Source organism: Nothoprocta perdicaria, unplaced genomic scaffold, assembly GCF_003342845.1.
Source record: "Nothoprocta perdicaria isolate Ctin4 unplaced genomic scaffold, notPer1 scaffold_77, whole genome shotgun sequence".
NCBI classification, from domain to species: domain Eukaryota; kingdom Metazoa; phylum Chordata; class Aves; order Tinamiformes; family Tinamidae; genus Nothoprocta; species Nothoprocta perdicaria.
In genome coordinates, this window is record NW_020456054.1 from 2,815,754 (window position 1) to 2,827,642 (window position 11,889).

The window sequence follows — 11,889 nt, forward strand, 5'->3', positions numbered from 1 at the left end:
AGGTGTAAATTTTTGTAGTGTCTCTGTGACACTTACATTCACCTTTATCACCTTTATCTTATTCTTTATATTCCTTTGCTAATTTTCCTTCTGTAAGGACCACCATCAGGCATTGTCATTTGTGATATGAGGCAGCTGGAGAAAATAGACCATAGATTTATGTTTTAGTAATACAGAGATGGTTGTCATTCTCCTCATTTTCCCGAGATAACTTTTTAATTTTTTTTTAGGAGAAGGATTTTTTCACCTAAAATTAGTTGTCTGGTTCCATATATAGTCTATCAAGAGAGCAACATTTTCAGAAAGATATTCAGTGTGGGAGAGGTAAATTAGCTGCTCTGAATTTCTCTCTGGAGGATCCTCCCTCAGCCTATTGATGGCACAGGGAGGCTATATACATATATTAAGTGACTAGTGGTAGGTAATACTAATAATTACCATAAGAGTCCTTCTTGGATTCCAATTCCAGCCTGATTTTTTTTAATGTTTGTGACTATCATTGTGAATAATGTATCTTTTCAATATTTTGCAAATCCATGATCACAGAATTGAATTTTTAAATATTTATTCCATGCTTTCACATATATAGGCCGCCGTGATCTCTCTGGCCATACATTGATAAAGTTCTCTTGCTTCCTTAATTTCTGACTACCTGACATGCTTGCTAGGCAGCCATATTATTCTTCAGTTAGGTTGTTTAACATAGGAATAGCCAGGCTTTTGTGCATTTTCTAGTGTTAGGGAATTGCTCAGGCACAATGTGTGTTTGGAAGATCTTATTAAAGATGCTGAACACCAGCACTGCCACTCCCCATAGTGCGGAATAAGGATGGCAGAGAGCATAATTTAAAAAAAAAAAAACCTTTTTCCAGCCCCGATTTTTCAATCGTCTCAAAGTAATAAAGGTAAGAACATCTTCTGAAATATAGAGAGATTCATATGAAATACTCCAGTACTTCACTTGCACTTCATCCTTGAARATGCATAAAATATAAAGAAATATGAATATAGCCCTTGGTAATATTGGATGAATGGCATATGCATAAATCTGCTTATTTAGAAATAGTTTATTAACATAAATGGAGTATTTATAGGGTGCTGAAAAAATACAAGTTGTCAAATGGTATCTTTGTAATTGACTCTTGACTGGTAAAATGAGGCTGGGATTGAGTTATTTTTATTTCCATCACATGTGTGAAATSATTGTAGGATTACAAAACTGAAAGGAAAGCATATTTTATTTATTAGTTTTAGATGCAGAACTTTCATTCAAGGGCAGCATTTAAGCCTTTTTGCTGGCTGTGTTGACTCTAAATAGGAAGGAGGAAAAGGGATTTTCCCCAGAACTGTTACTGGTGGAAGAAGACACATTTATGCTTTTCGTCTGCCGCATCAGTAGTGTTAGTGTTTCAATATTGTGCTAATAGAAAAAAAAAAAAAAACACAACACTAATGAAAATGTCAAATAGTTAAATAATGAAGAATAAAGTATTTAGGTTTTTATTATTTTACTTTCTTAACAAGGATAGGACAAGTTGGGTCACTCATTTTCCAAAATACACAAAACCATCTTTTTAATCATATACATTTGTCTGCTACTATTTAATCAAACTGTTACTTTAAACTGGACAAAATGTCCTTTTCATAAATAGAATACATGAGAATAGAGTGAACTTATTCCTCTTATGTCTGCAGCACAACAGCTTTTTAATTTGTGTGTTTTTATGTAGGTCGGGAATGTCAAGAGGGGAATCGATGAAACTCACTGCAGTACAGAACAATGACCAAGATGAAAGCAACACTTTGTGTGGATCTTCTGACACACCTGGTCCTTCTAAGCCAGCAGCCGTTGAGGATCATGAGCAGAAAGGTGCTAAAATCCAACCATTGCCAGAGAGGGATCATTGTGCACCTCTCTGTAATATGGAACAGGCTCCAGCCAAGGAGCTGGTGTCAGAATCAGAAGATGTCCTGATACCTGAGGAATCAATCATCCAGGAGGAGGTTGCTGAAGAGGTTGAGACGAGTATTTGTGAATGCCAGGAGGAGAACCATAAAACAGAACATGAGTTTTCTGAGGAGTCAGTCAGTCCAGCTGGCACAAATGAAGAATCAGAGGCAGCGCAGCTTGGAGACAGTGCTGAGTCTTGTGTCACGATGAATGATGTAACTGATACTGTATCTCACATTGAAATTAAAGTGGAGTTGAAGTCAGAGTGCCCTCAGGAGGAGATGTCAGTTGTGATAGATCAGCTGGAGGATTGTGTATCACCAGCACGATCAGCCTCATCCACAAACTCTGTCAGTGATACAGCAGAGAAGGATTCTGAGTCTGCGAAAGAGATGATTGCTCCAGAAATCCCAAATGTTGCTCTGGAAGGCTCCTTGTTCTCTGGTGGAGGCGTTGCGGTGGATATGGAGCTTCAAAGTGACCCTGATGAACAACTGTCTGAAAATGCCTGTATTTCTGAAACTTCCTTTTCCTCTGAAAGTCCGGAAGGACCATGTGTCTGTATCGCCTCTCCTGGGGGAGACACTCAGTCAACCTCAGAGGAACCCTGTACTCCAGCATCTCTTGAAACAGCTTGCTCATCTGAAGTGTCCAGTTCTGAAAACACTGAAGGTGATATTCAGCAAAAGGCCACTGATGAAAACTTGAATACACCCTTGATGTCAGAAATTTCTCCAATGTCCACCTCTCCTATAACCTCAGAAGCATCTCTTATGTCAAACTTACCTTTAACATCAGAGGCATCCCCAGCTTCTAACTTACCTTTAACATCAGAAACATCTCCTGTATCTGATTTACCTTTAACATCTGAGACATCTTCAGTATCTTCTGTTCTTCTGGCCTCAGAAACCTCTGTGGCAAATAGTTTACCTCTTCCATCAGAAACATCTCCAATTTCTAATTCCTCYAGCAATGAAAGACTTATTTTGCAACAGAGGAAATCACCGTGTTTGTCAGATGACTCCCTTCCCACTTTGAAAGAAGAAAGCTCTACCATTGCTGAGGTTGCTCAAGAGGAGGATCTCGTTCTTCAGCCAAAGCAGCTTCAGAGTGCACCTGAAAATATGAAAGTTGGTCCACTAGCAATTGTGCCAGATACTTCAATACTGGAAGAGACGCAAAGCAAAACCCTCAGTCATCAGTCATGTAAGTCACATTCTGAAATTGAGAAAACCTACGTTGCATCCATCCCAGAACGTTCTTCACCAGAGGTAATCAAAATTAAAAACCACAGTGGTCAGCAAAGAGGGGACAAGAAAGGTACTGCCCTGGCATCAGAGGTAGCTGTCTTACAAGAAGGATCAGTGGGCAAAAGTATTGACCTGCTTCCATCAAAATCACACGATAAACTATATACCTCATCTCTGGAGAAAGCTTCGTTCTCCGAAGTGTGCAGAAGTAAATCTCACAAGCTACCTGGCAGCAGCCAAAGCCGACTGGAGAGTTCACATTCTTCCAAGTCACTAGAACCCACAAAATCCGCTGAAATGAGGAACGAAAGCAGAGACCCAGAGATCCCAAAGAGGAAAACAGCAGAGCAGCACAGCTTTGGAATCTGTAAAGAGAAGAGAGCTAGAATAGATGATGATCAGCCTAACCGTAGTGCTTCATCTACAAGTCCATCTGATAAAGATCACCCCCCCAGAGAAGAACCCCGAGTTCCGCCCCTTAAGGTAAAGTAATGAAAACAGGATGACTTGGAAACTAAAGGCTTTATTACCCCTTCTCTGCTGACTGTGTGTACACACATATGTGTATACATACATATACACCAATACATAGTGTATTTTTTGTGGAGATGTGAGGGACCTTACTACTGACCTTTTGCTTTACTCTTCCATTCCTACTGTGCCAAATTACCTCCTGATACAGATTTACCTGTAAGTGTTCAGTGAGCTGAACACTTCTTTGCTACAGAATTGCTTCTGGTTATGGAAAAGTTTTTCAGACTCCATGGCTTAATCTAGTTYAAGAGCTTCTCCTCATTTACACAGGGCCACTTGTCTGTCCTCTAATTGCCCAACTTTATTGCCCCCTTATTCTCCTGTAAATGACTTCTCCAAAAAGCACAAATAAAAATGTTACCAAACAAATACCGAGAAAACCAACTAGTGCCCTAATCCAGCGAGAGAACCTGAAGACAGAACCAACCAACATTTCCAAATCCCCTTGGCAGGCTGTGGCATGGTTAAGGGTGAAATGTAAGAACTCCCCGTGGAATTAATTGAAAGCTGAGATCTTGTTATCTGGGGAAGTGTGTAGTCGATATCTGTACAGATATCTTAATAGCAAAGTAAAAAAAAAAAAAAAAAAAAAGATTCTCCAGCTAAGTGTATCCTTTTTACCTATTATTTTGCTATGCAAAAAAAAGAGAATTCCAGTTGAAAAGCTCCCCCTGCCCAAGTGGGAGATCTATAGATTTAATTATATTTACTCTCAGCATTTTGTCCTCATAACTTTGTACATGATGATCCAGTTTTCTGGATTTAAACGATTGGCTTTGCAATAGCAGTTCCTGATTATTCAGAGATGCCCTTTTTCCACATTTATTTTTAACTACTGCAATCACTGAACATTGTTAATATGGCCAGAGGGCCAAATACAGTAACTGTTTTAATCATTAGCATGGCAGTATATTTCAGCTAATTTATTTTATGAGCAGTGATGCAATTGGAAGTTAGCCCATTCTCAGTCTAGTAATATTTTTTCATATTTGGAAAGTGTCTATCTAGCCTGATAAATTGTAATCATTCTCTAAGCACAAAGAAAGTAGATCACGGGGGAAGGAGGAAAGGGCATGACTATAATAATAAAAATAATCAAGCTTTTAGAGCTTTAGCAGTTCTGATGATGCAAAGTAGAAACTAAAAAAAATTACTGTTGAAATGAAAAGCAAAATGTTTAAAAGTAATTGGAAGATTGTATACTTTAAATACATTTACATAAATGTTAATTGAATTGTTAAACAACCGATTGAGAAATCTGTTGATGCAAGAGATCAGTTACAAATAATGGATTTTTTTCTTACCTATCTTGCCAGACAAAACCCACCTGAAAATGTGTAGTACTAAATTCAGAATTGGTCTTTTGGCAGGGGTTTGTTAACATGTGCAAAATGGAGCGAGTCTGACACCTGTTCTCATGAAAAAGGGCTTCACAAAGCTCCACAGTATTAGGCACCAGTGAGCAGTGTTTATTGATAGGCCAGGAATTGAAATGTGTGGAAGAGTGAAATAGTGCAGTCCTCCAGACCAGGACAGAGGCTGCCTAACGGTGGGGATGTCTGAGGAGACTCCCCCTGTTGTTGTCTATCCACTAAAAGCAGTTGTATATGGGAGCACCATCTTCCTTTTGATTGCCACTCATCCCTAATGGGACATCAGATGCTTTCAGCCTTGCCCAGTCTAACCAAATTCATCTTCCTGAAGCCTCCAGGCAGTGAGTGAGGATACCGAGACACTGATTGTCTGAAAATAACTGCACAGTCATTTCTAGAATCACTTTGTGGGAAATACATATTTGGCCTTTATCTGATTCCACCCAAAACACCYTATCTTTTGTTATTAAAAAAGGGAAAGAATCATGATTCTCCTAAGCCCCTGTCACATAACTCCTACTTCCCATCATATCTTATAACTGACCTTTTTCTATAAATTCTTTCTAGTACTAAGTTCCTTTCAGAAGAGAAGACACAACATTAATCARTAAGTCCTATTATTATGGACAGCCAGTAAACGTATGTTCCTTTAAAGAAATTGAAAACTTCTTTTGCCAAGCTCTGGTTATCTAAGAGAGTGTAGGAGCTATAAAGTGTTTCCAGGACTCTTAATCTCTAAACTTGAAAACATAATTCCAGTGATTTTACAGGTTATTCTTTTGCTTAAAATTGTAGATATTTAATTAATATGTAGATTTTGAGTGTGTGTAAGCTTGAAGGTTTAGTTTCTGAAATGCAGTAGTGCAGGCGGTGTGCCAGGGATGCACTAAAGTGGATCTCTCAAAGTTAGGTGTGAGGAAGGGAAAGGTGCATCTTCTGGTGATTCACTTTTATACTACTAATTAAAAAGTCCTGTGGTGTAGCATGTTCTGCAGTGAGTGCAGACTTTTCCGTGTACTGTGCAGAGTCAAGATTGATTGCCTATTGAATGAAGCAAAAGACAGGCAGTTCCTAATGTCTCAGTGGAGACCAAGGAGCAAAAGCACTACATGATGGTTATTTTTTCCACATATCTGCAGCAAGTGCTTAGTAATAGGGGCTTTCTTCCATATCTGTTGGTCTTCTCAATTGGATACACTGCAGATCAAACAGGTTTGACATATTACTATCAGATAAGCCTTATCTGGTCATCCGGTTCAGTCTTCTTTCTTTCAGTTAAAGGGGCCAGCATGTGTAGGCTAATACAGGTGTCAGTTATTCCTGCCAGAGCATGATCAAATACAACAGTGTAAATATCATTAATTTTTATCATTTTTATTTCCAGCTGCACTGGACAGTATTTCCCTTCGTTATCCTTCTCTAAGCCTTTTAAGAGATAGCAGGTTATTCTAGCAAATCTATGATCTCATAAAACATACCGATTTTTTTTTTCCTTCCTGCAGATTCAACTCTCMAAAATTGGACCACCCTTTATCATAAAGAGCCAACCTGTTTCCAAACCAGAACCTCGAGTTTCGCCAAGTACATCAGTGAGCAGTGGGAGAAACACTGGGGCCAGAACCCTTGCAGATATCAAAGCAAGAGCTCAGCAAGCGAGAGCCCAAAGAGAAGCTGCGGCTGCGGCGGCCGTGGCGGCAGCTGCCAGCATCGTCTCTGGAGCAATGGGGACCCCCTGCGAAGGTGGCAAGACCAGAACCCTGGCACACATCAAGGAGCAAACCAAGGCCAAGCTGTTTGCAAAGCATCAAGCCCGAGCTCACTTACTGCAGACCAACAAAGAAACCAAGTCACAGTTCAGCTCAAAGGAAAGTACCTCGTCTCTAGAGATACCAACTTCTACAGATACAAAGATTGAAGGCTCTACTGGTGTCATTATAGTTAATCCTAACTGCAGGTCCCCCAGCAACAAATCTGCCCATCTTCGGGAGACTACCACTTTACTGCAGCAGTCACTTAACACAGCTACATTGCCAGAAACTGCTACTGACATATCAGTGCACAGTTCTGATGAAAATATACCTATGCCACAGTTGTGTGAGAAAGTTATTTCATCTACCTCTACTGAAAGTAACAGTGTGCCAGTGCTTTATAATAAAAATTCCGTCTCTGTGTCCGCTTGCAGCACTGCTATGTCTGGAGCAATTAAAGAACTTTCTTTTGCAAGTTCTGTTGATAAATCTTCTGTTTTAATGTCTGTTGACAGTACAAACACAGCAGTTTCAGCTTGCAATATAAATATGCTGAAATCCATCCAAGGGGCTGATGCTGCCTGCATAGCCATTGCACCAAAATGTATTGATCACAGTAACGTACCAGGCTCCRTAGAGAGCACGGTCTTATCCAACGCCATGGAGGAGAAAAGGTTGCCACTACCRAGCAGCAATGCGAGCAGTGCAGTCTCCAGTCATTATGCCACTGTGCCAGCTTCATCCATTGCAAGTAATTTGCCAAATCATCTCTCTGGTAGTTCCGTACTGATTCCCCCGGTGGGGACTACCAACAGATTTTCTTCTGATAAGATAGCCATAACTGGGTGCAATGAGCAAAGTACTGTCCCAATTCACACTACTGCTAGGTCAGCTTTAAGCTGCAGCGAGGCTGTTGCAGTGGCAGACTCCGTTGCAAGGCCACCCATTTCGATGTTTACTGGTAACATGGTGACAATAAGCTCTTATGATAATGCTACTAAATTAAATGCCGATCTCTTAGAAAAAAGCTCTGGAGCCCGAAACCGGATAGATCTCACGGGTAAATCTCAGCCCGTGAGCTTTACACAAACTGCCATGAATAGATCTATACCTTGCAAAGTCATTGTAGACCACACTACGAATCTGAATGCCAGCCTGTCACTGTCTTCTGCTATTGAAAGTGCAGAGAGCAGCATAGACCTGCAAAGCAGACCTGTGAGGGCAGAAGCTGCCTTACCAAGTATAGCGTGTCCTCAGGTCTCCGTCATAAGCAGGCCTGAAGCAGTTTCTAATGAAAGCCTTGAGCACAGCTCCAGCTTTATGACCACTGCAGCAAAGCAGGACAGCAAGAACTTGCAGGCAAGTTGCTCTAGTCTTCGCGAAGTGCCTCTTGCTCCTCAAGATAAATTAATTGAGGTGGTTGCTTCCGGCCAAGGTTTTGTTGAGCAGCTAAGAGGTCCTTCAGCCTTTAAAAGTGAAGCAGATGCTGCCTGTGCCGGTCAGTATAGCACGAACAGTCGAATTTGCTGGCATGACGAAGAGGCAATGAACACAGATCAGCCAGTGGTCAGCAGCCATCTTAGCTCCCATAAGCATAAAGAATACGCTGAGCAAAACTGTTTGAAAAATGTCAAAACGGAACCTTCCAGTTACACACAAATGTCTGACCTGCAGTCCAGGGGTCTGTTGACGAGCATGGCCGTTCCTGTTAAATCAGAAGCTAATGAGCCTGACAAGTGCTTCAGGATGGACACCGAGGACTTTGCGGGGCCCGAAATGGCAGCCCGGCCCGCACAAATAGCCACAAGCGCACAGCCAGCGCAGGCCCCCAAGACATCCATTCCCGATGCCATGGAGGACCCTCTGTCGCTGAGCACGGACACCCTGAAGCGGGTGTCGAGCGCGGGGGGCTCCGGCTGCCGCTTGTCCTCCGTGGAGGCCAACAACCCCCTGGTGACGCAGCTCCTGCAGGGCAACCTGCCTCTGGAGAAAGTGCTGCCGCAGCCCAGGGCTGGGGCCAAGCTGGAAATCAACAGGCTCCCCTTGCCTTTGCAAACTACCTCAGTATGTAAAGCGGCAGCGTCCGACAGAAATATCGTGGAGCATCCTTCCAGCTCTCCCGGTGCGGATGGCAAAGGATTTACGGCGAGCGGCATAGCCCCGCTGCAAATCAGGAAGCGCGAAAACCACCCGAAAAAGAGGATGGCCAGGACTGTAGGGGAGCACGCTCAGATCAAATGTGAGCCTGGGAAGGTGTCAATGGACACAGATGTCAAAGTGGCTCCCTGTGTGATTAGTTCCAGCATGAATCAGCTGGGGCCCGGCCAGCCGTTCAAGCAGGAGTGGCTGAGCAAGCACGCGGTTCAGAGCCGCGTCGCGCACAGCCCCGAGATCAAGCAGCAGAAGAGGCCGCTGCCTTCGTGCAGTTTCCAGCAGGGCTTGTTTCACGTCGATAAAAACGGCAGCTTTCATGCAGAAGCTAATACCTCACATAGACAGCATTTTTACCAAATGTCCATGGCTGCAAGAGGCCCCATTCCGACGGCAGCTTTGTTGCAAACTCCTTCAAAAGGCCCCCCCGGCTGCAATGCCTTTGCTTTCAGCAGACACCTGGAACAGAAGGGCTTGGGAGACGTGAATATTTCTACAGCCGCGCACCAGCTGAGGCTCGGGAGCGTGTTTTCCCCTAATCTTCAGATTAAGGAGGGTGATGACGTCGCCAGTGCCTCTCAGACTCTGCAGAATAAAACCCTCGTGCATCCGCCCCCTCCCCCGCCGCCCCTGCCGCCCCCTCCCCCTCCTCACCCAAATGCCGAAGTCCCCCCTGATCAAAAACAACCGGCAGTTACCATGGAAACCACTAAAAGACTTGGTTGGCCTCCGCCAGCAAGCATCTGTAGCAATATAAAATCGGAACCTATTTCCTTTGAGGAAGGTTTAAGCAGCAGCTGCGAACTGGGCATGAAACAAGCCTCCTATGATCAGGGCGAAGTGAAGGAGCAGCTGAAGGCGTTTGCGTTGAAAAACGCAGATTTCTCTTCCTATTTGCTGTCCGAGCCGCAGAAGCCTTTCCCCCAGCTCGCTGCCCAGAAGGCGCAGGCGCAGCACCCCCAGCAGCAGCAGCAGCTCTGTGGGAACTACCCGACCATACACTTTGGTAGTAGCACAAGCTTCAAAAGGGCCGCGTCTGCCATCGAGAAGTCCATTGGGATTTTGGGGAGCGGCTCGAGCGCCGCCGCGGGCCTCCCTGGCCAGAGCGCCCCGATGCCCGTGCAGAAATTTGCTGACAGCAGCAACGCGGACGAGCTGGAATTGAAGTGCTCCTGCAGGCTGAAAGCCATGATCGTGTGCAAGGGCTGCGGCGCCTTCTGCCACGACGACTGCATAGGGCCCTCCAAACTGTGCGTAGCTTGCTTGGTTGTGCGGTAGAAGCTGGAGCAAAGATGCAGTATCCCTTGTGAGCACGGGAGAGCGGGACCCAGGCACGGGGAAATTGTGGCAGGTTAGGCCGCTCTCAGTTTGCAAATGGTTGGTTGGTTTCTTCCTTATTTTTTTTTTGTTTGTTTTGTTTTGACTTTATTCCATGTGGTGCTTTCGGAATTCAGTTATTCCTCCCTGATTGACATTCCCTGGAAAGAAGAGGAAACATGTAGAACTAGTTAAAAAGAAATGACAGCATTGCTCCTAAGGCTTCTATGAGCTCCCTCGTTATGTTAAAAAAAAAAAAAAACAAAAAAACCTCTAGTAATGCATGTCATTCCCAGCTTCTATTTATTTGCACAAAGTGCAGCACATTTTCTCCCACGTTTTAGATAGTTAACACAAGCCACAGGTTAAAGATCAATGGAAGACTAACTCGACAAAAAGTGCAGAAAAAAGCTATGCAGAATGAGTAACACACTGAATACTGACTTCTTATTTTGAGCGGGGTGGAAAGGTGTGGGTTATCAGCCATGATAGCGTCTAAGTTGGTTTGCATTTTTTTCTACTGATGTTTTCTTCAACCGACTTTTACTATGTGTGGCTAACACATAGCCAGCTCACCTAGCAAAAAAAAAAGGAAGGTAGATTGTTAGAGGAGTTCCCTCATGTGCCTGTTGGGAATTATGGAACTGCCATTTCCATCGTCATCTCTTCTTGTTGACTCCTTGCGACAGATTTGGGAGCGTGATGGGTTAGTGGGACCAGCACTGGAATCTGACTGGCTTCAATAGAGACTGGAGAAAGCAACTTCTCCACCGGGGATTAGAATCCTGTTTTCCTGTTTCCTACTCAAATATTTTATTATCTGTTTTTGCCTCTCTCTAATCTAGCCACTTGTTTTGTCAGCCCTAMATATAGGGTCAGACTTATGTTAACAAGTTCTGGATGTTTTACTTTTTCCATGGCCTAAAATTGATGCATTGCTATGATGAATGATTAAGGAAAGATTCTAATTGTTTATTGAGTTGAACGTCAGACTATGAGTTATTTTTGCTTTTATGTGAATTACTCTCTATTTAAATTATATTTCAGAGTTTTGCCATTTAAAGTAATTCTGAAAATGACTTATAACTACCTTTTTGTTAAAAAAAGGAATTCAGACCACTTACCTTACTTTTCAGAAAAAGGACATAAAAAGGCATTTTTGGAAGGGATACTGCATCTTTAAAGTAATCTTCACTATTTATCCAGTACTGTATTTACACTTAGGTCTATAGCTGCATTCCAGATGCATTAGCCACTGTAACATCAGAGAAGAACAACAACTTTGGGCCAGTATTCATTTAAAAGAAACGTGTTATTAAAGGGATAAAGCACATGCAGTTGCTGGGAAGATGAAAATACCTTAGTTTCTTTACTCCCAATTCAAGAACRTTAAATGTGGAGAGCAAGTCATCCATCTACCAGGTTGTGGTTGGATCTGCCCAAATATGAGYATCAGAGAGAAATGTTATTTTTGCCATCACAGTAGAACCTCACTAATCCAAATACTTTACAGTCTGCTCCAAAAACCTTCCAGAGTTCTCAGAGATGTAAGAAGAACACGAGGT

General features: G+C 42.8%; 1 protein-coding gene across 1 annotated transcript in view; it reads left to right on the forward strand.

The window, feature by feature from the left end:
• ASXL3 (ASXL transcriptional regulator 3) overlaps window positions 1-10,292 on the forward strand; it is a 102,559-nt gene extending 92,267 nt beyond the window's left edge. The window contains exons 13-14 of the mRNA XM_026051598.1: window positions 1,731-3,684; window positions 6,611-10,292. Coding sequence (XP_025907383.1) covers window positions 1,731-3,684; window positions 6,611-10,285 — 5,629 coding nt within the window. The 3' untranslated portion in view covers window positions 10,286-10,292. The remainder of the gene's footprint in view (window positions 1-1,730; window positions 3,685-6,610) is intronic.
• The last annotated feature ends 1,597 nt before the right edge of the window (window positions 10,293-11,889 follow it).